At 42.0% G+C, this 26,941-nt stretch overlaps 1 protein-coding gene and 1 long non-coding RNA gene across 2 annotated transcripts in view; one reads left to right on the forward strand and one right to left on the reverse strand.

The window, feature by feature from the left end:
* Positions 1-1,843: 1,843 nt before the first annotated feature.
* DENND2D (DENN domain containing 2D) overlaps positions 1,844-26,941 on the forward strand; it is a 46,422-nt gene continuing 21,324 nt past the window's right edge. Inside the window, exons 1-4 of the mRNA XM_063297338.1 lie at positions 1,844-2,052; positions 8,391-8,569; positions 12,889-13,001; positions 15,299-15,368. Coding sequence (XP_063153408.1) covers positions 1,986-2,052; positions 8,391-8,569; positions 12,889-13,001; positions 15,299-15,368 — 429 coding nt within the window. The 5' untranslated portion in view covers positions 1,844-1,985. The remainder of the gene's footprint in view (positions 2,053-8,390; positions 8,570-12,888; positions 13,002-15,298; positions 15,369-26,941) is intronic.
* Positions 3,882-7,299, reverse strand: LOC134494821 (uncharacterized). The gene is made up of 2 exons (XR_010067697.1): positions 7,221-7,299; positions 3,882-4,833 (listed from the first exon to the last, which is right to left on the reverse strand). It is a non-coding gene; the product is annotated as an uncharacterized LOC134494821 (long non-coding RNA).

Consider the following 26,941-nt stretch of genomic DNA (forward strand, 5'->3'; position numbering starts at 1 on the left):
AGTTTTTTATTTATTTGGCTGTTCCACTCAGATTATATCATCAGCCAGTTTGATAAGCATTCTTTCCACTTCATCCAAGCCTTTTAATAAAAATGTTAGAAATGCAGGATTCAGGACTGAATCGTGTGGCATGCGAGACGTATGATTGGCAGCTGTGTATCCAACAGATATGCCATCCAGCCCATGCATTTTGCTAATCAGCTTGATTAGCTTGCTAATCAGAATGTCACGGCTATAGTATTTCCACAATTGATTAAGGAAGCTACTTAGTCAAATAATGAGATCAGGTTAATATGACCAGACATTGCGACAAATTTATGATTTGTTTAACCCTAGCTTATTGAATAAATAAGTTGGATAAGTTTGCACAACATGCTAAGCCATGAGCCACAACAGCTAGGTTCACTTAAAGCACTAAATTGAAACCAAACCTATGACTTAACACATCAAAATAATTAGCGATTTCATGGCCAGATCAGTCCACTGCTGTGTATAGTTGGGTCGGGGTGGGACCTACTAATGTGTTTGTTATCTCAGACAGCAAAATACCATGGGATAACTCTCACTGGAGTATTTCACGGTGCGCTTGTTTTTTTAAATTTATGCCTTCAAGTCAGCCTTGAATCCTGACACCTACATGGACAAGTCCATGCAGTTTTCTTGACAATATTTTATGGAAGTGGTTTGTCACTGCCTTCTTCCTAGGAGCGGAGTGTGTGCCTTCAAGTCAGTTTCCAACTCCTGGCAACTGCTGCAGTTTTCTGGGCAAGGGTTTTCAGAAGCTGTTTACCATTGCCTCCTTCCTAGGGCTGAGGGAGAGTGACTGGCCTAAAGTCACCCAGTTCTCTTTGTGCCTAAAGCAGGACTAGCACTCAGTCTATTGTATAAAATCCAATTAGAAGTGTGTGCACATGTGCATCCACACACACACACTTCTAACTTTATTTTATATGCGTTATCCCCCACGAGCTGCTTGGTTTTGCCCTGTATGGGTGGAGTCACTATTCATGAAAAGCTTGGATTTATTTAGATATATTATGGACCATACCACAGTGCTTAAGGTGGCTGGTGTTCTTCTCTTGGGAAGCTGTGTGTAATTCAAGTTTTTAAAACTTTGAATACGATAAATGAAGTAATAAATATGCATGGCAAAATTGTAAAGAGACAGAGAACCAATTTCCATACTATAGGTTTTTAAGAAATATGTATTGTTATTGCAGCCTCTGACACCTTAACTAACCAGTAATAACTATCTCTTAATCTGCATTCTGAGATGCTGAAGCATTTAATTAAGGATAAAGTTGATAAAATATTTGGACAAAAAGACCAAAAGGTTCAACTGTTTTGGTTGATTTAGATCATGTGTGTTTCATTTCACATTTGTTAAATTGTTATATTCCGTGCCTTTAACGGAAGAAATTTTAAAGAATAAAATCTGCAGATTTCATTTCAGTTTAGCCCCACAGGACCCACATGAGATATGGATGAAATTTGCACTGCTTTTCAAAAATTGTAAACACTTATGCCGTACTTTTGTTAAAAAGCTCCCGAGCAGCATGGCCGAAGGTAAATAAGGCAAGGGAAGGCAAAAACGTGCAGCGGCGTACAAATGCTCGTGCAGCTGTCCTGGGAGTTTGAAGGATGCTGGGGCGACACGACAACCAATCTGGGCAGGCTTCCGCTTCAATTTAACTGAGACACGCGGGGGCGTTTTCCTGGCGGGCTGCCGTTCTTCAGGTGTTGTTCCTCCAGCCTCCTGGGGCTTCTGCTCTCCGCCTTTCGCCTCGCTCGGGAACTACCGCGCGGCGCGCCTCTTCCCAGCCTCCCCGAAAGCCCCTCCCGCCCGGCGACTCCTCCGCCGCCACCGCTTTCACTTTTCCCAGGTGTGAAGTTCTAGTCCGCGCAGAGCCGCCGTGCAATCCGAAGCGCGACGAGGCGACGGCAGGCGGAAGCCCGGTGCGGTCGAGAGCCAGCCTGTTAGTGCCATGGCGGGAGAGAGGTTCGTCCGCTTCTTCCGAAATAGCCTGCGAAGGAGGTCGTCTAGGAGAAGAGGTGAGCCTGAGCGAAGGGCTGGGCGAGCTCCCCGCCTCCCACTTGTCCGTCAGTCTGGCGCCAGCCCAGCCGCCGTCTCCTTCTCTTCCTCCCTTCTGTCTTCTAGTTCCTGCTTCCTCGTGGACCTTTCTCCTAACTGCTGCTCTGTACTTCTAACTCTGGGAAAACCAACGCGCTCGCCGATCCTGTTCGTGAATTCGCGCCTGGGGGTGCGCCGTGCCCACGGCAGAAGTTGGGGGAGGGCGGGGGGAAATGGCCATGCCAAGCATGCCCTGGGTCTGCCTTAGCCTCCTGCCCCGGCCGGTTGGTCAGACGCTGACCGGTGGTGTTCCCCCCCCGCCCCCCTCCGCAGGCTTCCGATAAATTCACAGCTGGAAAGTCCCCTTCTGCACTTACAGGACGACCTCGGAAGGAAATATTTGGGAAAACTGGAAGAGGGAATTTTGGGAATATCACCGGGAATAAGGATGAATGACGTGAACTGACAATAAAAACAACCAAAGGCGAACAGAAGCTTCCAGTCTGGGTTTGATACTGTGATCATAAAAGTCTATGTGAACATTATTTAGATGGACTTTTAAGGTGCCAAAATATTCTTTGTTGTTTTTGCAACTGATAATGTTTTCTGAAAATAAGAGACAGGATGCAGAAACGAAGGTTGTTTTGTGCAGTTTAGTTTCCGCTTAACCAAACTTTAGCTACCCCTTTTTGACAGTCAGAAAGTAGAGTCAAGGTGGAGGGAAAATGCCAGTGAGATCTAGGAGACCTTAAGGAGTAACACACTGATTATAGCATTTTCTTCCACTGTGTGCTTTGGGACAAGGTGTTGATCCTAATTCTGGTTACTTGTTTGGGTAAAGCAAGGGGATTAAGGTTATTTTATTTTATTAAACCAGTGTAAAAGGTCTTGGCCTCTTTCATCTGTGTTATAATGTACACTTGGCCTTTAAGAACACCTGTGATCTGGCAGCTACCGGATTTCTCCATGCTGAATGGCTGTTGAACAAAGTAGCTTGCTGGGAAACTTGAGTTTCATTATTGAAAAGGATTAAGTGTAAAGTATGACAGTGTGAACTGGGGAGTCCAGAGGGATTGACTGACTGAGCATCAAGGCTGGATTTATCTTGCGTCAGGTATGCAGTCATCTCAGATATATGACAGCTTTGTATCAGGAACCCCAGGATGTGTGCATGTGGGGCAAGTTAACAACTCACCTTTCTGTTCCATACACACAATAATCCCTTCCTGTCTATAACAATGGCTGGGTTCATGCAATATTGCAAATTGTAAACCATGATAAATAATTCACATAACAGCCCAAATCAAACACACATTACAGTTCTGTGTAAAAGCATTTGCCCACTTTTCAATTTTCTGAATTTGCGCATATCTTTGCCAATTAAAGTTTTCAGAGCTTTATGTGGGGCCTACTGATATGTAAAGGGAATCTGATGAACAAGTAACAGCAGAATTGGTAGAGAAGAGATGTGGGTGAAAAACACCCCCTCTTCTGATGGTTACTGGCAGCAGAAGGTAGGATGGTCTTCTGGTCTCCTTTGTTGCACAGTGATCACTCTAGAGCAGTGTTTCTCAACCTTGGTGACTTTCAGATGTGTGGACTTGCAAGGCTGGCTGGGGATTTCTGGCAGTTGAAGCCCACACATCTGAAAGTTGCCAAGGTTGAGAAACCCTGCTCTAGATGATCAGAGAACTGGCAACAAAGGAGTCATGCCACTTCTCCCCTCTCTCCACCCCCCCCTTTCTCCTGCCATTCATAGCAAGATAAGCAGAAAAGGAAGGGGAAAAGAGAGCGAGTGTTTTGGAATGAGTGAGCTGATGTAATATTATTGAAGAAGAGGTCTCATGTTGACATCAGAGAATACCCAAATGGAGGTAATTCTAAAAGTCCTCAAAAAGGTCCTCATTATTAAAAGCAGTGATGGTATAGCTGGATTGGTGAAAAGCAACTGAATCCTTTTTTTCTTTGCTGGTCATAGTGGGAAGCATTTCATATGAACAATGACAATGGCATGAGGTTGACAGTGAAGTAGTTGGCTTAGGAAAAAATGATCAGCACCTCTGGAAGTCAATCACCCTGCATTAATGTTGTTATTAAGAACAGACAGAACAATTGTTCATGCTGATATATGAGGACAGAGTCCTTTTTGTTACTCGAGCTTGAAGGAGCACAAGATTTGCTCTTTCCAGGCTACTTACCCACCCAGATGGTGGGGTATCCAGCACAGCAGCTCACTGAAGTTAGTTTGTTTTCTGTAAGGCTCCTATGAGGGCTTCAGAAGGATTTCTTCAGATTGTCAGTTTTTACAGAAATAGTTGTCATTTGCTATTTCAATCGGAGCAGTTGAAAGACAATATTTCACTAAACAATCTGAGGGATATGTGTGTATGGTTAGGGTGTTATTTGTCTTGACGGCTGGAACATCATAAGAGACATAACTACAAATACTACCTTTACAATGGGTGGTGCACTTACCAGAGGCAGTATTTTCAGTCATTGGTCTGTAGGAGTCTGCTGTCCTCATTAGGGAGAGGAGAATCTAGCATTTCAGCTGCTTGCTGGAATAGCACTTCAGATCTGTTCACAGGATTCCAGGAAATTAAGTCTTCAGTAGAAAACTTTGAGGTGAGATGCTCATTAATCCTCTTTTTTTTTTTTTTTGCAACCTTTGCTGGTTTCAAAGTCCCAGTGCTGGTTCTGCTTCTTTTTTTCTTACCCGTAGCACTGGGTGCTTTTAATTCATGAGCCGGAAGTTTTATTTCCTAAAATAAGTAAAGTAAGTAAAGTATTAAGGTAAAGTGAAATAAGATAAAAACCAGTATCAAAAGGAGGAAACAATAAGAACAATGGATTGAAAAAGAGCTTAGTTAAAACGGGCTTTAGTCTAGCACCATCTTGGGTGTGTGTGTGTCTTCTCTGTCTGATCCCAGGGAATAAACACCCAGGAGGATTTGAGAACTGGCACCAAAGGAGCCATTCCCACCCCCCACCACCACCCATCTCTCCCCTCCTGCTCCTGCCACTCATGGTAAGAAAAATGTTGGGTGTAGAGCAGGGGGCTGTGGGTCTTTTTGGTGGCAGTTCTCTTGTTCTTTATCTTTAAATTCACCGGAAAAGAGGGTTGCCCTATAGTGGTATAGAAGATGGTGTTCGTATGTGGTGCCACTTTTGCAGATTTAAGTTGTGCCGTCCAAGAAGGAACTTTGCAAGTCCTTTTCATGCCATTTTAGATCTATTTTCTTGTGAAATAAGATCATGTCTTGATCTTGACTGTATCAATGTGATTCTTCAGTCTGGTTTTTAAGCTTATTATCAGAACCCACAATCAAAGAATAGTGAAATCGTTTGTGTTTATTGTACCTGAAACCTTACCTCAAAATAATAGAGACTAGAGGTTTCAACTAAAAAGTGTAACATTATATTAGGAAAATCCCTATCCCTTTTGAGATTTTAAGTTACAATAATTATATATATATATGCATGCCTTTTCTTTTGGAATACACATTTTACAAATGATTTTTACATGAAATTAGGGTTTTTCTGGTTAAAGACGCTAGAAATGTCTGAAAAAGTTATAGTAATTTGGGAAGTGTAATCATTTTTAGAGATGCAGTTCTCTTCAATAGGTAGGTTTAATAAAAGCCTAACTAAACACGACCTTTAATTTTATGAATTACAAATTATAATTTAGCATACCAATTTGGAAATATATCCGGGAATTAGCATTCCAAGATATTTTATGTCTATACTGCAAATCATAAAGCAAAATTTGTCCCTTAGCTCATTCTATATTTGGGGAATTTTGATGAACAGAGCCTCAGTCTTTTAAAAATGTATTGTAAATCCTGCTACTTCCTCTTATTTTAGTATTTCTTATTTTAGTATTTCCTCTTAATTTAGTATTTCCTCACTAACCAAAAGTAAATCCTTGTTTGGCTTAGGTTGCATCAAAGCCATGTCATCTAAAAAGGCATTTACAAGTGGTAAACCTATGGAGCTATGCTGTCAATATTTAAATTATTCTATAGTTCCAATAGGAGGGGCTCCAATGACATTATATAGAATAGAGGAGCAAGTGGGAAACTATAGTTTGTTCCTCATTATATAATTATATAAGGAATTCAAGTAATTGACTCTTACAACCACATTTGGTTCAAAGTACAGTTTTCAGATTATATCTATACATTTAATTTATATTTTTCTAATGTCTTAAGCAAAATAGCCATTCCAACATACCACAGACCCAATATGCATGCAAAGTGAATCAGGCTAATGAATCTTCTTTTTTCTTTTATCCCATGTATAATGTTAAGAAGATGTATAATTAGTGCAGCCATCTGTACCTGCACCATAGTGCCTAATTTTTTTTTGGGGGGGGGGTTCTGACATATGTCAAAAAATGTCCCCCTCCACAATTCAGGTATAGTTATTCCATGGAGGGGAGGCAGCTAAGGAGACCCTTCCACTTGTTTTCCTTCCCCTGGGGGAATTAAAACAGGTGAAGGAGCTCTTCAGCCGCCACTCCCTGATGGTAAGGGATGGGGCAGGTGGGTCTTCTTGGTGCTCGGAGAACTGGTGCCAAAGAGATGTACTCCGGCCCTTCCCCTCGCCCTGCTTCTCTTGCCATTGACTGGGGGGGCAGGAATCATGGGGAGCAGTGGTGCTAGTCTCCAATCCAAGGGTCGCTCTGTCAGTTTGGAAAACTAACCCCAGAAGACCTTTGCCTTCTGTACCCTCACGTTAAACTGCCCCCCTGTGAATTAGGCACTGCAGCATCTAATCCAGCGGTCTTCCATAAGAGTGCGAGTTACATGTAAAAAATGCATCCACTCAGCCATGCAGATTGCCACTGCAGTGCCACCGCTGCTGTGACTGGGTGGCCAGCTTTGCTGTGGATGGTTTCCCTTCCCCACCCTCCTTTTGCCACCCTTCAAATCCTAGCATCCTGGGGAATCTTAGTCTGTTGGCATTGATCAGAACAGTGGTAGAAATGGCTCTTCAGTACAGAGGGGAGGCTCTGACTCTCTGCAAATGACCCTGGGAAACAGTGGTGGTGACCCGTGTGTGTGTGTGTGTGCGTGCGTGCGTGCGTGCATGCCTATAGCAGCTTCAGGTGGTCAGTTGGAACAGGTCCTGCCCCTTGCCTTACCTTGATAGGAGGTGCTGCAGACAGTCCAAATGGCAAGATCTGTGTTGGGAGAAAGTGAAAGATACACTTTGAACTTGGAACAGGAAAAGATGGGTGTGGGCTGCCTTTGCTGTGGGTCTGGAATTGTCTCTTTGTTATTCATTAATGTGGCACTTCAATGTGGTCAATTGACTAATCAGTAACGTATGCTACTACTACATTAATGTGCATCTTCCTGCTGGGTTAGCAGGCTCTGCGGAAGAGACCTTCATTTATGAAATAAATGAAACAAACACCAAACATTGGGACTGCTTGTCCACTCAGATTCCCTTTATATATCAATAGGACACAGATAAAGCTCTAATACTCAAATTCAGAGAATCCAAAAAAGGGTGAATGCTTTTACATGGAACTGCGTGTCTTAGTGCTTTGTGTGAACCAGGCCATCCCGTTAAGTTGTAATATAATTGGTTGGTCTGTGCTTAGTGTGCTCAATAAGCACATCCATAGTAGTTAGTTAAGGGTGGTTATAGATTTAGCATGTCTTTCAAATGTAGCTGATGTACAAGAAGTCAGGGGTGACTACATGCTGGCTTGATTACATGGCAGCTTGGAAAATTGCTGGGAAAACCTTTATTGATAGTTTGGACTCAACTTGGTCCAGCTCTTCTTTCTTCTCCCAGGTTTGTTTGTGCTTTGGTGATGGCACTTCTTTGTCTATAGAATCAGCTGCCTAAGGCAAACACAGGAGCGTGATCTCGAGGGCCGAAACCCTAGGCCAGAAATCGTGAGCACATGGTTCAGGTCATCCAAGCTTTCTTGGGGGCATTTTTGTATAAAGGCTGAGGATGTGTGCACAGACAGATCACAAGGGGTGGGAGTTCAGGCCAGGGTTAATGTGCCTGCTAGCTACACATGTTTGCTAGCTATGCAAAGCTATTGGGGAAGAAACTGAAGTAGGGGATTATGCACAGGAAGGCAAGTCTTACATGCATGTTAGGGCTAGTGGCTATAGGTAGCAGATAAGTTATAAAGTGGCAAGGAATGGTTTGAATTTGCTATCTTTAGAGGTACTTGTTTTCAAGACAGGATTCACTTTCCTTGACGTGGAATGTCTGTCTGATCTTAGCTAAGATTCTACATTTCTCAAACTGCTGAAAGTGATAATGTCGCTGTTGTTTTGCATTACAGATGACTCCCAGGATGCAAGTCCTTCAGAAAGCAAACCTGGTCTTGATGCAAGGGTGGGACAGAGAAGCAGTTTTTCTTACTCAACTGGACACCCATTTTTTGAATACTTAGTTGTAGTCTCGCTTAAAAAGGACACAAAGGGAAATTATGAGCCCAAGATTACCTATCAGTTTCCAAAGGTAAGAAATTGAACATGATGGTTTCATCATTTGTAGAAATTAGAACATAATCATAAGAAACCCTTTTCAGATATTTCTCAAAGAGATAAGTGTGTGTGAAACCAGGGGCAACAACAGTGTCTGGCTGTGCTCCAATTTCATGTATTTGCTTCAGCATCTGAGATGAGCCAAGTCCCATGTAATGCTAGTATGCGGGCACTTCCGTACATAGCTGTTATTTGTGCAATTACACAGCTTCATTCATATCACATCATTTTACACCAATGCCAGAGGACTTCATCATACGCTTGTTATTCTTCCAGTGCTGGGGTACAAAGTAATGCTTTAACAGGATCACTACCTTTTTTGTCTCTCGTATACCTGTGTTTTAAAAATCTTAGGCTAATAGCAAATCAGTTTCATGCAATTTGCTTCTAAACTGCTGCTTCTGTCCCGTAAGGTGAGCAAGATGGAACAGCCCCAAAGTTTTTGATTACTGTTTTGGGAATTACACTGCATGTGTGAAACAGCATAAAGTGAGAGCAGGGAGATTGCATCTAGAAAGGGTTGGAATTATTTCAAGCTAGTGAAGTGAGTAGATGGAGTGAGTGTTAAATTGCCTTTGCTGTTTTCATCCTATAACAAGAGTGGCCTTAGGCACGTACGTATCCCCCATTGGAGCCATGTCCAATTTTGATGGCATGATTATGAAAAATTAGCACGGTTTCCTGACATTTTGAGGTGGCTAGCGTATCCCAACTACAGTGTAAAATCCCAACTATAGTGTAAAAAATGAAGCCAGTCTCTCTAACAGCAGGCACATGTGCACACATGCACATACACACACCAAAGTCTCTAGAAGAGAGCTTAGCCCAGTTTGCCTCATTGCACAAGTTATCACATCCCCAAATGTTAAGCGACAGTCCTCACATCAAAAGATTGCCCATTTCTGACCTACGGTACAGTAGCCAGAGGAGACCATTTGGCTGCTGTGATTCTTGAGTTCCAATTTTTTGGAAGTTGTTGTATTATCGCAGGAACATTCCTCTCCCCCTTTCTCTTAGGACTGGTTCTCAGTGAAGAGGTTGAATTATGTATGTTTGGAAGGTATCATTTGATATTGCAAGAAAGGGTTGTTTCCATGATTCAGTGGTCCTCTATATCCAAGCTCCTTTCTTATCATATTAGGGAAAAGCATTCTCCATCACTCATTTCTCTGATGGGTTATTCCTCTGTATTATTTTGTGGGTATGGAAGAGCATTTTATCATAAAAGTGCTCAACTACAGTTTGAAACAGTATAGTTCATGCAAACTTATACCAGAGGACTAGATTTAATAAACTAGGATGAAAACGAAGTTCTCCAGAGAGTGATCAGAACATTGGGAAGCATTTGCAAGAGTTCTCAGCAGCTGTCCACAATGCCCAGGGGATTAGCATCCAGGGCTACGAGCAGAGCATCTCTTGTCTAAAGTTGTCAATGAACTGGGGACCTTCTAGATACTGCTGTCACATGGTTCCCAGCAGACTCAGCCAGTGACCAATAGTGAGAGATAATAGGAGCAACAGTGAGAGCCAGTATGGTGTAGTCCTTAAGTCACTGGATTAGAAAACAGGAGACGGTGAGTTCTAGACCTCCCTTAGGCATGAAAGCTGGATGCAGGGCTGCAACTAGGGAAGGGGGCAAACGGGACATGTGCCCCAGGTGCCACGCTAGTGGGGCGCTGAAATGAGCGCTGGGGGTGTGCCAAAATGAGCACTGGGGGGGGCGCCAAAATGGGTGTGGAATCCATGTTTGCCCCAGGTGACACAGACCCTAGTTGCGGGCCTGGCTGGCTGGGTGACTGGGCTAGATACTCTCTCTCAGCCCAACCCACCTCACAGGGTGGTGGTTGTGGGGAAAACAGGAGGGAGGAGTATTATGTACACCACCTTGAGTTATACAAAATAAAGGCACATCTTCCTTGCTCTTGGAAAGCCATTGCATACAATGAGCTTATGCAACTTAATGGATCTGCAGGGAGGAAGGGCCTATTTGATTAGCCCACTCAAGGTGACTGATGGATCCAGCTTCAGAGGGAACTTGGAGTTATTCTGGAAGCTCTAGTGCACAGTCTGGCTGAGGCTTGAGTTGTGACATGGAATGAACAAACAACAACAGCCTTGGATTGGATTGCACCTGTGCAAACTCTCTCTGGTCATGGATCTGTAGATAATGCCAGGTTTACAGAGGAACTCTAGGAAATGAAATGATACAAGTGAAGCTTAGAGTGCCACTGGAGGAAAACGAAGAGTGGCACAGGCAAGAGCCTATATTAGGACTTACCTTGTGGTGATAAGAGTGGCAAAGTGGGTCAGATTTGACCCAAGTTGGTATCTGGCCAGGCAGATCCTATAGAGGTGATTGAAGCACAACCTGCTCAATTATTTTTGAAGAGTTTCAGCCTGTTAGACCTGAGGAAGTAAACAGGGTCTTTGGCACTGTGAGCAATCCATTGAGCGATGAATTGATAGGACAGGGCACACCAGAGCATTAGGAAGAGTTATTTCAGCTTTGCATGGCAACTGATAGAAGGTTGGAGGAGTTAAAGCATGGGGGGAAGACAGCTTCACAGTCTTTTGTCACTCCTTCCCCTCCCTCCTTGGACCCCAGCAGAGTGGAGCCCTGCAAATAGGAGCAATGAAAAAATCCCTCTCTGCAGTGGAAAAACAATGAAGGCAAGACCTCAGACTAAGTTGTTACTATCGTACACTAGGGCATATAGGAGTGGCTTGCTCTACTACACTTTCTTGCTCAGAGTTGGCTGGAAAATATAGCACCTGAAGTGAGTCACTTCGTGAGTAAACACCCAGATTTCTCCGTAACTTTGTTCTTGGGAAATTTCTCAGGCCCCCTGCCAACAACTGTGAAGGGAGTTAAAGGGTGCTCCAACATCCAATAATTGCATAATGAACTTTACATGAAGTTCTTCTGTTTTATGATGATGAGTACATAGAAGGAGAGGTATGCAGGAGTACAGCTAAATTGCTACAAGTCTTTTGCTGTTTTTTCCATTTGTAAAATCCTGGTTAGTGCTAAGCACCAACTAACCAAGTTGTATGTGTTTGGGGTCTAGGAAGCTGCTGTATATAGAGCCAGACTGTCAAAATAGTACTATTTATTCTGACTAGAAGCAGCTTTCATATCTTTTCTGATAACCTTCTATCTCAGAGGCCCGCAGTTTGAGGACCAGGATTACATGTGGCCTCCAGAAACCTTGGAAGTGACCTTCACCGGCTTCCAAACACTGAAACCAAATTGTAACTTCTAATGTGATAGAAGAGGAAAGTTATTAAACATACAGCTGGAAAATATCACATTAACGTATTTAATTAATGCTTGGTCATTTATCTGGAAATGCCAGAGACTGAATCTTGAATTTTCTGCCCACAAAGCATCTGCTTTACCACTGAGTAATGATCCTGTCTAAATACGTAATACTGCTTTTTGTTTCTTCTTAGATACATTCATGTTTTTCAAGACAGTCCAGTATTCATTACATGGAGATAAACAAATTGTTTTCTTGCTGAAACCTGCATTTGGAAAAAAACAAATCTGCAAGTCATTTGGTTACACATTGCTAATAATGATTGCTGGATGTTACTTGAGAATATAAAAAAGTGCTTTATGAACATTATCTTAGTAATGTTGCAAGCGTAACCATCATTTTGAGAGTGATATACTAGTATGCAAAATATATGTAATTATCTGTTTATAAGAACTGAAGGTTTTGCTTTTGAGATTAGTTCTGACAAAGTGGATGACCTTGAGTCTTACGTCATGCATGGAAATGCTCCAAAGATAGTTATACATTAGTACACATACCATACATGATTGAATATGCATCTATAAGTAAGTGATGTAAGCAGCCTCTGCCTTTACTTGTGGTTTATCATTTTTGCATCCCTAACAAACCTGGTTTGCCTGGGTTAAGTTGTGAGGAGAGAGCCAGTTTGGTCTAGTGATTAAGGCAACAGGCTAGAAACCAGGAGTCTGAGTTCTAGTCCCGCCTTAGGCATGAAAGCCGGCTGGGTGACCTTGGGCCAGTCACACTCTCTCAGCCCAGCCCACCTCACAGGGATGTTGTTGTGGGGAAAACAGGAGGAGGAAGGAGTGTTAGGTATGTTTGCCCCCTTGAGTTATTTATAAAAATAATAAAGGTGGGATATAAAATAAATAAATAAGAAAACTGCAGGGACTAGTCCAGGCAGTTGCCAGGAGTCAAAACTGACCCGAAGGCACAAATAAAATTACGTTGTGAGGGAAACTTTTTTGCATTTACTTTTTGCTTCTTGTTTCAGCGTGAGAATCTGCTGAGAGGACAGCGTGAAGAGGAGGAAAGGTTGCTTCAGGCCATTCCCTTGTTCTGCTTTCCAGATGGCAATGAATGGGCACCCCTCACGGAGTATAAGAGGTAACTGTCCTGGGATGGTATGCCAGCAAGAATATAGAACTGTATCACAAGAGACCAAGTATATCCTAATGTTGAATGCCAGAAAACAAAAAAAGAAGTCCACATTTTTCTGATTTCTATAAAACAACCAGCCCAGAATTGTTGGACCTTTATTCCACTCAGTGCTAAAGCACTATAATTGTGATACTGGTTTAAATCAATTTCTACTAAGGTCAGGAATCACATTTGTATTGTTATTTGCAAGGATTTAGGAAGTCATCGCAACTCTTTGTGAAGGTGGTTCATAATATTTGTGGGGTGGTGTTTACTAATATCATGATTTTTCCACAATAATTTTAAAATTTGACATAGGTTTTTCTCGGTTTAATGAAAATATTAGAGTTTCCCCTGTTTTGCATCTCCGTAATGTACTAAACACTAAAGATAATATATGAACAAGTTTAGTTCTGAGTATGTTCTTTGTATCTGTTCCTTCCCTTTTCAGGGAGAAATATTACTCTTGATTTTTACAGTACAGCTTGTTTGAGAAAATTTACCTGACAGGTTATTCAGCCAGCCAATATGGCAACTTTCCCATTCTTCCTCAAAGATCTTCAGCCAAATGCTAATTTTGGGGGCTTCCTATATCTACTGAATAGAGTTTTCTGAATCTCTGAGTACAAATGGCAGTTTGGGGGAGAGAGCTGTGAAACTGCAGCCGAATGTTCAGGAGCAGTAGTTTAGATGATCTGTAACCCCCAAAAGATGCTGACTGGGGAGAAAATAGGCTGTTTTAACTGAATTCTATTTTAAATGGGCATATTCCTATTCTTTTATTGTTTTGTTTCAAGGGAGCTTTTAAAAATGGATTTTATTGAATAGTTTTATGGAAGATGGTTTTTCATGCTTTTTTGTACACTGCTCTGGGCTCCTCAAAGAGGAATAAAATTGATAATGATAGTAAGTTGAATGCTCCTAAGAGATTTCTTTTTCCGGGCTTTAGCTGCACATGGTTGGGTGGGTCGTAGCAGTCTCTTGGCTGTGTGGACGGGCTTATCAGATCCTTGCCTGAAGAGTGCATCTGTTGGGCCGTGAACGATCAGAATGGCCTTCCTGGGAATTTTTGGTATGGTTGTCCCAATAGGTTTTGGATTTCAAAGCAGATTTTCTTTCTTTATTTCAGTAGCTCTGGCTAAAATAAATGCTATACTGAATAGCCTTTCTTGTATAATTTCTACGCAATATTTTACAAACTACTTTTTATAAATATTATAAACATTTTGCTATATTTATATTTTGCTATTTTTAATAAATATTATAAATATTTTGCTGTTGATGTCCTATCCCAGTTCCTGGAGGCTGTGGGGATCTGGATGGGGAACAACAGACTTCAACTGAACCCTGGCAAGACTGAGTGGCTCTGGGTTTTGGGGCCTTCTGGTTCAGGGACTGTGTCATCTTTGGCACTGAATGGGGTTGCCCTGCCTCAAACAGGCCTGGTGTGCAATCTGGGGACTCTTGCTTGAAGAGTAGGTGGAAGTCATAGCTAGAGGGCCTTTGCACTGCTTCATGTTGTGAGCCAGTTATGCCTGTCCCTGGACCAGGAGGCTCTTCTCACAGTCATTCATGCCTTGGTCACCTCCCAGATATCTCTATTGCAATGCGCTCTACATGGAGCTGCCCTTGAAGAGTATTCAGAAGCTTCAGCTGGTACAAAATGTGGTGACACAGGCAGTTATGTGCGCCTCTAGAACAGCACATGTTACACCACTGCTCTGCGAGCTGCATTGGTTGCCAGTTTGTTTCTGGGTCCAATTCAAGGTGCTGGTTTTAACCTTTAAAGCCCTTCATGGTATAGGACTGGGTTACTGGAGGGATCGCCTCCACCCGATTATATCTGCTCGTCCCATTAGGTCCAGCAGAAGAGGTATTCAACGGGTCCCATCTGCAAAGGAGTTACATCTGGCGGGACCTTGGACACAGGCCTCTTCTGCTGTGGCCCCCACCTTATGGAACATCATTCCCCCCCAAGGTGAGACTGGCCCCGTCCCTGACATTCTTCCAGACATCTCATCAGGCTTGGGGATCTCAAGGAAGTGGTGAATTAGTGATATGGCTGTATTGCCTATCATGATAGCTCTCTCTGCTACTCTGTCGTTGGTAACTCTGGTGTTTTTAATTGTAGAATCCTTTTTTAATTGTTAGTTTTGTGATGTGTTTTTATTGTACACCACCCAGAGTCACGTTCTGTGTGATGGGCTACTATAGAAATGTGATAAATAAAACTAGTAACATTCAATGTCTTTTACTCTTTACAGTGAAACATTTTCTTTTGTCCTTACCAATATTGATGGGAGTAGGAAAATTGGCTACTGCAGGAGACTATTGGTGAATATTTCCTTTTTTCCTTTTATTGTTTTAAAAAACAATACTTGGCTAATTAACAGTTTACTTGGCTGAGGTACCTGATCAACTGAGGCAATACATTCCATGCAGTCATACCTTGATTTACAATAAATAATTCTTTAAAATGCCAGAAAAATAAATATGTTTCATGAAGGTTAAAAAGAAAATTGTTATTGCCTATTTGAATCATGGTGCTTTAGCATAGGTGATACATTGCTGACATTTCCCATAAAATAGACTTTGTAGATAGGCTCTATGCTAAATTTATTACAATTTTTTTTTCTACTTATACTTTACCCATAGTGCTTTGCATCACTGCTCACAACTCCCACAAAACTGGGAAAATCTTGCTATTTGACTAGAGGTATTGTTTACTATTAAAAATAGTTCTCTGTTCTAAGAATCCACTTGGGTGTTGATAAAACAGATGGCAGAATAGAACTTTCCAATTGAATCAGCAATTTATACTCTTCCTTATACCACAATGTCCTTCTCTGTTGTGAAGTTTTCCATGCTGCCTGAGAGTAATGGGATTCCAATAGAAGAGAATATCTGTAGCTTAGGGTTGAACTGTGGTGGCCTCTGAGCTTGGTTGTTTGCTTGCAGATGTTTCATTATCCAACTAGATAACATCACTGCGAGTGAGTGTGGGGTTTGCTCCCTGCATATGTACAGTAGCTTGCCCTGCCAGTTTTGGTGGGGGTGTGGTTTTTTCCTTGGTAGTTCCTTGATTAGGGTATCATTTTCTGCTTAATTGTTTGCCTAGTGTTAATCCCTGCTTATCTGGGTGTTGGCTGCTGGAGAGAATGTGATCTGGTCTTTGTGTTTAGCTTTTTTATTGTCTCTTTTGAATGGCATGTAAATATGGTTTATCTCTATGTGTCTATTGATGACTAATTTGTCTCAATGCCAAGCTTCCAGGAATTCCCTAGTGTTTTTGGATTTAGCCTGGGCTAGGATGCTCCACAGTTTCCCAGCTGAAACTACGGCTGAGTCTGTCCATTACCTGTTGTTGTTTATTCGTTTAGTCGCTTCCGACTCTTCATGACTTCATGGACCAGCCCACGCCAGAGCTTCCTGTCGGTCGTCAACATCCCCAGCTCCCCCAGGGACGAGTCCGTCACCTCTAGAATATCATCCATCCATCTTGCCCTTGGTCGGCCCCTCTTCCTTTTGCCTTCCACTCTCCCTAGCATCAGCATCTTCTCCAGGGTGTCCTGTCTTCTCATTATGTGGCCAAAGTATTTCAGTTTTGCCTTTAATATCATTCCCTCAAGTGAGCAGTCTGGCTTTATTTCCTGGAGGATGGACTGGTTGGATCTTCTTGCAGTCCAAGGCACTCTCAGAATTTTCCTCCAACACCACAGTTCAAAAGCATCGATCTTCCTTCGCTCAGCCTTCCTTATGGTCCAGCTCTCGCAGCCATATGTTACTACAGGGAACACCATTGCTTTAACTATGCGGGCCTTTGTTGTCAGTGTGATGTCTCTGCTCTTAACTGTTTTATCGAGATTTGTCATTGCTCTTCTCCCAAGGATTAAGCGTCTTCTGATTTCCTGACTGCAGTCAGCATCTGCAGTAATCTTTGCACCTAGGAATACAAAGTCTTTCACTGCTTCTACGTTTTCTCCCTCTATTTGCCAGTTATCAATCAAGCTGGTTGCCATAATCTTGGTTTTTTTGAGGTTTAGCTGCAAGCCAGCTTTTGCACTTTCTTCTTTCACCTTCATCATAAGGCTCCTCAGTTCCTCTTCACTTTCAGCCATCAAAGTGGTATCATCTGCATATCTGAGATTGTTAATGTTTCTTCCAGAGATTTTAACTCCAGCCTTGGATTCCTCAAGGCCAGCTTGTCGCATGATGTGTTCTGCATACAAGTTGAATAGGTAGGGTGAGAGTATACAGCCCTGCCGTACTCCTTTCCCAATCTTAAACCAGTCCGTTGTTCCGTGGTCTGTTCTTACTGTTGCTACTTGGTCGTTATACAGATTCTTCAGGAGGCATACAAGATGACTTGGTATCCCCATACCACTAAGAACTTGCCACAATTTGTTATGGTCCACACAGTCAAAGGCTTTAGAATAGTCAATAAAACAGAAATAGATGTTTTTCTGAAACTCCCTGGCTTTTTCCATTATCCAGCGGATATTGGCAATTTGGTCTCTAGTTCCTCTGCCTTTTCTAAACCCAGCTTGTACATCTGGCAATTCTCGCTCCATGAAGTGCTGAAGTCTACCTTGCAGGATCTTGAGCATTACCTTACTGGCATGTGAAATGAGTGCCACTGTTCGATAGTTTGAACATTCTTTAGTGTTCCCCTTTTTTGGTATGGGGATATAAGTTGATTTTTTCCAATCTGATGGCCATTCTTGTGTTTTCCAAATTTGCTGGCATATAGCATGCATTACCTTGACAGCATCATCTTGCAAGAGTCCATTACCTAGTTGGGTAATTAAACATCTGCAAGCAAACAACCAAGTTCAGAGAGCACCAAGGATTCCACAGGTATGGGATTTCTAGTCCAAATATCTGAAGGATACCACATTGGAGAAGGTAGTACTTTAGTAATCTCACATTTAAAGGTTGAACAGGTTATTCTTAGGAAGAATATTAAGAATATTCTTAAGAATATTCTTATTCTCGCTCTGCACAGAAAACACATTAGATCACAGTGTTATTGGACACATGGATAAAATACAGAACTGGGAAAGGATATTTGTTATCTCCTGTTATTCACTGAATTAGTTTAATTATGTGCTCACATTTTGTTAGCGTGAGTAGGCCAGCATCTTTGCAATAAATAATCTGTAGTTAGATTTGCAATCACACTAAGCTACGATTTATGAACAAACCACGCAGTGTCTAAGCCAAAACTAAAATAATCATCATGGCGTAGTGCAATGTGTACATTTGTGTCTCAGATCTCTGAACAGTAAAACTTCAGGGGTTTGGAAAGCAGCCAAATATCTATCCTGTTCACTAGATTGTAAAAGCAGTAATATCCAACTCCAGAGAACCTGACTGATTTGGAGATTTGAAATAAGGAGATTGAAAAATACAAGCAGAAAACTAGTTTTGCTCCAGCTCCATTTCTGGCTCTGGATTGTCTTTATGACAAATATACAGTTTACTGAAACTACATTCCAAAGTTCTGGGCCATCTTAGATAAGAACATCAACAGGGTATTGCACCAATAAAAATTGCATGTTTATAATATTGATCCTTTGTTTTGTTGTTTATTCGTTTAGTCGCTTCCGACTCTTCGTGACTTCATGGACCAGCCCACGCCAGAGCTTCCTGTCGGTCGTCAACACCCCCAGCTCCCCCAGGGACGAGTCCGTCACCTCTAGAATATCATCCATCCATCTTGCCCTTGGTCGGCCCCTCTTCCTTTTGCCTTCCACTCTCCCTAGCATCAGCATCTTCTCCAGGGTGTCCTGTCTTCTCATTATGTGGCCAAAGTATTTCAGTTTTGCCTTTAATATCATTCCCTCAAGTGAGCAGTCTGGCTTTATTTCCTGGAGGATGGACTGGTTGGATCTTCTTGCAGTCCAAGGCACTCTCAGAATTTTCCTCCAACACCACAGTTCAAAAGCATCGATCTTCCTTCGCTCAGCCTTCCTTATGGTCCAGCTCTCGCAGCCATATGTTACTACAGGGAACACCATTGCTTTAACTATGCGGGCCTTTGTTGTCAGTGTGATGTCTCTGCTCTTAACTATTTTATCGAGATTTGTCATTGCTCTTCTCCCAAGGATTAAGCGTCTTCTGATTTCCTGACTGCAGTCAGCATCTGCAGTAATCTTTGCACCTAGGAATACAAAGTCTTTCACTGCTTCTACATTTTCTCCCTCTATTTGCCAGTTATCAATCAAGCTGGTTGCCATAATCTTGGTTTTTTTGAGGTTTAGCTGCAAACCAGCTTTTGCACTTTCTTCTTTCACCTTCATCATAAGGCTCCTCAGTTCCTCTTCACTTTCAGCCATCAAAGTGGTATCATCTGCATATCTGAGATTGTTAATGTTTCTTCCAGAGATTTTAACTCCAGCCTTGGATTCCTCAAGGCCAGCTTGTCGCATGATGTGTTCTGCATACACGTTGAATAGGTAGGGTGAGAGTATACAGCCCTGCCGTACTCCTTTCCCAATCTTAAACCAGTCTGTTGTTCCGTGGTCTGTTCTTACTGTTGCTACTTGGTCGTTATACAGATTCTTCAGGAGGCAGACAAGATGACTTGGTATCCCCATACCACTAAGAACTTGCCACAATTTGTTATGGTCCACACAGTCAAAGGCTTTAGAATAGTCAATAAAACAGAAATAGATGTTTTTCTGAAACTCCCTGGCTTTTTCCATTATCCAGCGGATATTGGCAATTTGGTCTCTAGTTCCTCTGCCTTTTCTAAACCCAGCTTGTACGTCTGGCAATTCTCGCTCCATGAACTGCTGAAGTCTACCTTGCAGGATCTTGAGCATTACCTTACTGGCATGTGAAATGAGTGCCACTGTTCGATAGTTTGAACATTCTTTAGTGTTTCCCTTTTTTGGTATGGGGATATAAGTTGATTTTTTCCAGTCTGATGGCCATTCTTGTGTTTTCCAAATTTGCTGGCATATAGCATGCATTACCTTGACAGCATCATCTCGCAAGATTTTGAACAGTTCAGCTGGGATGCCGTCGTCTCCTGTTGCCTTGTTATTAGCAATGCTTCTTAAGGCCCACTCAACCTCACTCTTCAGGATGTCTGGCTCTAGCTCACCGACCACACTGTCAAAGCTATCCCCGATATTGTTATCCTTCCTATACAGGTTTTCTGTATATTCTTGCCACCTTTTCTTGATCTCTTCTTCTTCTGTTAGGTCCTTGCCATCTTTGTTTTTGATCATACCCATTTTTGCCTGGAATTTACCTCCAATGTTTCTAATTTTCTGGAAGAGGTCTCTTGTCCTTCCTATTCTATTGTCTTCTTCCACTTCCGCGCATTGCTTGTTTAAAAATAATTCCTTATCTCTTCTGGCTAACCTCTGGAATTTTGCATTTAATTGGGCATATCTCCCCCTATCACTGTTGCCTTTTGCTTTCCTTCTTTCTTGGGCTACTTCTAGTGTCTCAGCAGACAGCCATTTTGCCTTCTTGGTTTTCTCTTTCTTTGGGATGTATTTTGTTGCTGCCTCCTGAACAATGCTGCCAACTTCTGTCCAGAGTTCTTCCGGGACCCTATCTACTAAGTCCAGTCCCTTAAATCTATTCTTCACCTCCACTGCATATTCCTTAGGAATATTAGTGAGCTCATATCTAGCTGATCTGTGGGTCTTCCCTAATCTCTTGAGTCTGATCCTAAATTGTGCAAGAAGAAGTTCGTGATCTGAACTACAGTCAGCTCCAGGCCTTGTTTTTACCGACTGTACAGATGTCCGCCACCTTTGGTTGCAAAGGATGTAATCAATCTGATTTCGGTGTTGTCCATCTGGTGAAGTCCATGTATAAAGCCGTCTCTTAGGTTGTTGGAAGAGAGTGTTTGTTATGCAGAGTGAATTGTCTTGGCAAAATTCTATCAGCCTGTGTCCTGCTTCGTTTTGTTCTCCCAGGCCATACTTACCTGTAACTCGAGGTGTCATTTGACTGCCCACCTTAGCATTCCAGTCTCCTGTGATGAAAATAACATCTCTTTTAGGCGTGTTGTCCAGTAGGTGCTGCAGATCCTCATAGAACTGCTCTACTTCAGCTTCTTCAGCATTTGTGGTTGGGGCGTATATTTGGATCACTGTGATGTTAGATGGCTTGCCCTGAATTCGAATTGAGATCATTCTATCATTTTTTGGGTTGTATCCAAGCACTGCTTTAGCCACTTTACTATTAATTATGAAGGCTACTCCATTTCTTCTGTGGTCCTCTTGTCCGCAGTAGTAGATCTGGTGGTCATTTGATGTGAAGTGGCCCATTCCAGTCCATTTCAGTTCACTGACGCCCAGAATGTCTATCTTTAATCTTGACATCTCACCAATAACCACATCCAATTTGCCCTGGCTCATAGATCTTACATTCCAGGTTCCGATGGTGTGTTGATCCTTAGAACATCGGATTCGCCGTTCACCACCAGCACCGTCGGCCGCTAGCCGTCCTTTCGGCTTTGAGCTAGCTGCGTCATCACGTCTGGGGCTAGTTGAGCTCATCCTCTGTTCCTCCCCAGTAGCATTTTGACCATCTTCCGACCTGGGGGTCTCATCTTCCGATGGTATACCGACATATCTCTGGTTGTACTGATCCATTTAGTTTTCACGGCAAGAATACTGAGGTGGGTTGCCATTACCTTCCTCAGGGATCGCATTTAGTCTGACCTCTCTGTCATGACCTTCCCGTCTTGGGTGGCCCTTCACGGTTTAGCTCATGGCATCATTGAGGTGCTCAAGCTCCAGCACCACGACAAGGTAACGATCCTTTGTTACTTCTAGCTTTATTAATAACCAAAGAATAAATGAGCAACAGTTGCCTGCTGCAAACATAGAGGGGAAAGGTAACAGTTGGCTAGAAAAAAATCAGACTGATGGATTAGGATAAGTGGAGAACACCAATAATAATTCCCTGAGATAGCTAGCTAAAATTTCTGGCTAGAGAACTATAGGAGTGAGGTGATTTTGGTGGGGGGGCAGTAAATGCATGGTTTTCCTTAATTATATAAATGAGAGAAAAGATAAAGGGAGAGGGAGTGAAGGAAGAAAAGGGACAGCACAGGAGTTTAGAAAATCAAGAATGGACACAACCAATTACAACAAACCACAATATATTGATGTTGAGTCAGGCCGTTCTTGGCTCGGGCTTTGTTTGGACCAAAGATACTTGCATTTGGGGAATATGCCACCTCCTCTTTCCATCTGTTTCTACATAGGCTGGAGGATTCAGGAGTAAAGATGGGGTCTGGATACTTTGGAGCAAATACCCTTTGATGAGGAAGTAGATCAGTCAGTCTGGCAGAGCCATGCCTGTTCTATTTCCTGTGGAAACCTAGAAAGAAATTATAGGGGTGATGAGGGACTTCTGGCTTGCAAATTCAGGATGTAGAACAAGGTTCCAAAGAAGTAGCTTATGTTAGGACACATAAGACAAATAGAAAAGGTCCAAAAATGTGCAGTTTTACAAGAATGCTAAAGTTCATCCTATCTCATCCACCAACTTATCAATTGTCCCATGTGAGGCAGTAGTTAGCTTGTTTGCTAAATTCCTGATAGTTTCCTCAGATAGGAAGCACGTTTTCAGTGCTGTAGGGCAGGCTTAGAGAAAGGGAACCAATTTTGCAGGTGGATCATAGAAGGTTTTCATGCCTCAAAGTGGAAAGAACCTCTTCGTGGAGATTTTCCCATAGCTATAAAAGAATAATAGTGTCCACTTCTGGAATGATACCTATATAGAATGAAGAAAAACTGTGACAGGGAAAGCCTGTGTGTGTTAGCCATTAGTAATTAACTGATGAAAAAGAAAAGTTGAGATAATGTACCCTCTATTATTCAGTAGGCAGTTCCTTATCTATGCGGAGAGGGGAATAGATCTACATGGGGATGGCTGCTATAGACCGCTCCTCCTACACTTGGATTGCTTGAGATTCTTTTGCCACTTGGACTTTTTTATTTTTTATTCTTATTTATATTATTTATTATTGTAATTTTATATTGTGGATTTTATTATTGTTGTTTTAATTGATTACTGTAAACCGCCCAGAGTCCCCCGACAGGAGGAGATGGGCGGGGACAAATCAGATAGATAGATAGATAGATAAATAAATAAATAAATAAATAAATAATTTACATAGTTCATGCATATATGGGGCAAAATATGTTATTGGTCAAAATTGGTTATTAAAACAATTTTATATGTTACTACAGCCTTTATGTCACAAGAGTGAAAGCATAGATAAGTATGTGGTGTGTCTATATTACCCAGTCACTGTTTATCCTCGCTATTAAAAAAAAAATGCTGGTTCCAAACAGAGTTGCAAATGGAATTTAGGAGAGGGGGTAGGTTTGTGTAGAGTTGCTGGTTGTTTGCACAAGAACTCTGCACAAACACTTTTGAATTATTTAAAGCAGCCTTCTCCAACATGGTGACCTCCAAATGTGTTAGATTATAAATTTATAATAAATTAATCATCCCCCTAACTAAGGGCCATGATATTTAGGAGTGATAGTGCTGGTACTCACATGATCACTGATAGCCAATAATCAAGTTGGCTTGGGGATGATAGGATTGGTAATCAAATATTTATGGTAGTATAACTTGATAGCTGTGGTGGATTTCAGTGCTGCCGCTGGTCCTCAGGAAGGAGGAATCACATTCCAAGGAGATAAGGGGATGCATAGTCTGGGAAGCGAGGGTGGGAAAATGAAGAGGTTCAGGATAGCCCCACCCTAGAGTCTCCCAGGAATCTGACAAGCTTGATGTCAGGCCCAGCCCATGAACAATGACGAGTCAGTGCATTAAAACTCCAGTTCTTTATTTGCTCTCACCATACAGACAGAATCTTGCCAGACTAAAGCGACTCTACCTAACCTGAGGGGAAATAACCTGGGAGACTCTAGGGTGGGGCTATCCTGAACCTCTTCATTTTCCCACCATTGCCTCCCGGACTGTGCCTCCTCTTATCTCCTCCACCTCCTTGGAATGTGCCCCCTCCTTCCTGGGAACCAGCGGCAACACCGAAATCCACCACAATAGCAGATAATTGAAGGTTATAAAATCGGGAAAATCTGGAGGGGTGCTGTTTTTATATATTCCTCCAGTCTCCTCGCCTAGCCTAATTTATATATTTGCTGTGATAAATTTAAAGTTTAGCTATCTGCAGGAGTTAAGGGGAACTAAAAGAAGCAATAGTAGCTAATACTGATCTTGATAGGATTAAAGCCCCCTCCCCAAAGTAGATAATTTTGTAGCTATTTTGAACAATTGTAAAAAAAGCCACTATGTGGACTTGTAGACAACCTAGGGATGAGGAGGTGCTTGTGATGATGTGGTCAGGGTTGATGATCTGCTTGGTTGCAATTGGGCCAGGAGGTATACTATGGGGTTGCCCCCTTCCATATGATTGCTGGGCTCTGCACCTGTGATGCAATGCTGGAGACTAGAAATCTGACTTCCATGGCCAGTTTATAGGCTGTATTTTGAAATGCAGCTCAATTTATCTATTCATGATATATAGCAGAAGCCCTTTCTCGAATTCCAGATCTTCAATAATACCTATACAGTGGGTGCATGTTGGCAACTAAACTCTGAACAGCCACCTAATGGCAGCAAAGAAATGCAACTAAATCTTTCCTGCCATCTAGTGGTCAGTGTGTTGATTGGTTGGCATACTGATTACCCTTTTGGAAAAATTATGTGGATGTACCTGAGAGCAGGCCACAGCTTAACAAGTCTCCACGCATATCAAACTCCTGTTCAGTAGCTGCATCTGGGTAATACAAATCTGGACAATTTAAGAAAGACAAACTTTTTGCTGCCATCTAGTGACTGTAAGGTCAATAGATCAACAGTCCTTTGGGGGGAAAAGAAAAAAGATGGATTGGATGCAGTGCCCAAGCACTGGCCTTCTAAGGACCATCCACACATTCTGTATGGCAGCTGGTGGAATGTTTTCCTGCTTTTGGTGACATTCAATTTTCAGTCAGGGGAACTACTAATCCCTGATCTTACAGTGTCATGTACTCCAGCTATATGGGCATTTCAGATGTGCAGTAAAGGTGCATTATGGCAGCAGCAATGTTTGGGGTATCAGAAGTCCTTCCAGGCCCCTAGGCAGGAGGAAAGAGCAGCAAAAGTGGTTGTATAGATAAGACCCTAGAATATAAAACTTTTTTTATACTGAAGAAGTATGCAGAGTTTGGGAGAAGTAGTGGCATCTGGGTTACATTGTTCGATTTGCAGCTGGACTTTTGGTTTCTATATACAGTACACAAACTATTTAATCCAAGTTTATCCTTTTCCTTTGTTCTTGTAGCTGCCTCATACGTAACAATATGTGTTTATACAGAGCCCTGTGAGGTAGCTGCATGCTTCATGCAGATACCGCATTTTAGAAACTGAAACCAATTGTGACTCTGTTTAATAAGTGGATGTGTTAGCAGGTAGTCTGAAGTAAAACAAAGCACATGTCATAGGACTCACATTACAGAGTTAACTGAGAAAAACCAGTATAAAACACGACTAGCAGCTCAGTGCACATGTTTTCCCTTCAGTGATTTCTTCTCATCCTGTCAGTAGCTCACGCTACCCTGCCTTCAGCTGCTTATTTCCTCCTTTCGTTCCTCATTTTTCACGTCAGTCTTTTATCCCTTACAATCTTTAAGTGCTTTTGTTATAAAGAAGACTTGCTTCTCACATATTTCTTTTACTGCTTCTTGGAGCTTGCTTGGTCTTCAGATATTTACAGAAAACAGACTTTTAAATGATCTCCCTGGGCAAAACCAAAGAAACTGCTTTTTGTTTGTTTTGTAGCTATCACTTTACATTGATTGGCTTGCTGTCCATGTATTAATGTTAGAGGTGTCATTAGGAAAAAACCAAAGTTAGGGCAAGCTTGCAGAGCATGACTTTTGGGATTCTTCCAAAACTCTTAAAAAGAGCTTCCTCCAGATCAGATGATTAGGAAGAGGAAGAACAGCTTAGAATGGAGCAGTGAGCAATATTCTGAGTAGCTACCCAGCATTCTGTCCAGAGGGACACTTGAGAATTTTTCTAGATTTCGTTTCTCTGCAACCCCAGCTGAATCCAGTCCATTTTTGAATTCAGTATTTATTTTCTTGGCTTCACCCACTCCACCAAATTTGATTCAATTCTGTTCTGTTTTTGGAGAATTATCCTGCTGACAGATGGACAGAAAGAGGCCCAAGTCTCTTTATATCATTTCTTTCATTCTGTTGGGCTGGAAATGATTAAAAAAAAATGTCTCAGGAGCTCCAGTTTGCACAAAGGATAGATTAAAAAGAAATAGCTATTTTCTATGTTCTTAGGCAACAGTTTATTGAATGAATGGGATATAAGGATATAAACATAAACAAGGCAAATTGTAAAGTATCTCTCAATTAATACAATATATTAATGATTAATAATTTAAGCCATAGAGCAAACTTCAGTTCATGAGTAAGCTGCCATGACTCAAGACTCTCTGACTGCATAATAAATTAAGGGTTGATGAAGTATATATGGTTGGAGTGGTGGGACAAGGGCTGGGTCGGTGCCAACAAGTAGAACCTTACTCTCCTTGTCCTGCAATTATATGGGGCACAATATCTCAAACAGGATTAAAGTATTTTGCACACTTGAAAGGCTGTGTAATGATTAACAGAAACTGTTTCTGGACCAAGGTGAACATTCCTTTAAGCTTTGACCTTAGGCTGGGGAAAATGTCTCATAATCCTTTAGCTCCAGTGGAATTTGTAATAAATATTTCAGTTGTAGGAGTTCAGAGGAAAGGGAAGGTGATGGCTAGGCATCAAGAAGCAATTGCCTTAGGAACAAGCTAAGTATGACCATTATAGATCTTTGGGTCCATTTAGGTCCAACAGGCA

The sequence above is a fragment of the Candoia aspera genome, chromosome 3, assembly GCF_035149785.1.
Source record: "Candoia aspera isolate rCanAsp1 chromosome 3, rCanAsp1.hap2, whole genome shotgun sequence".
NCBI lineage: Eukaryota > Metazoa > Chordata > Lepidosauria > Squamata > Boidae > Candoia > Candoia aspera.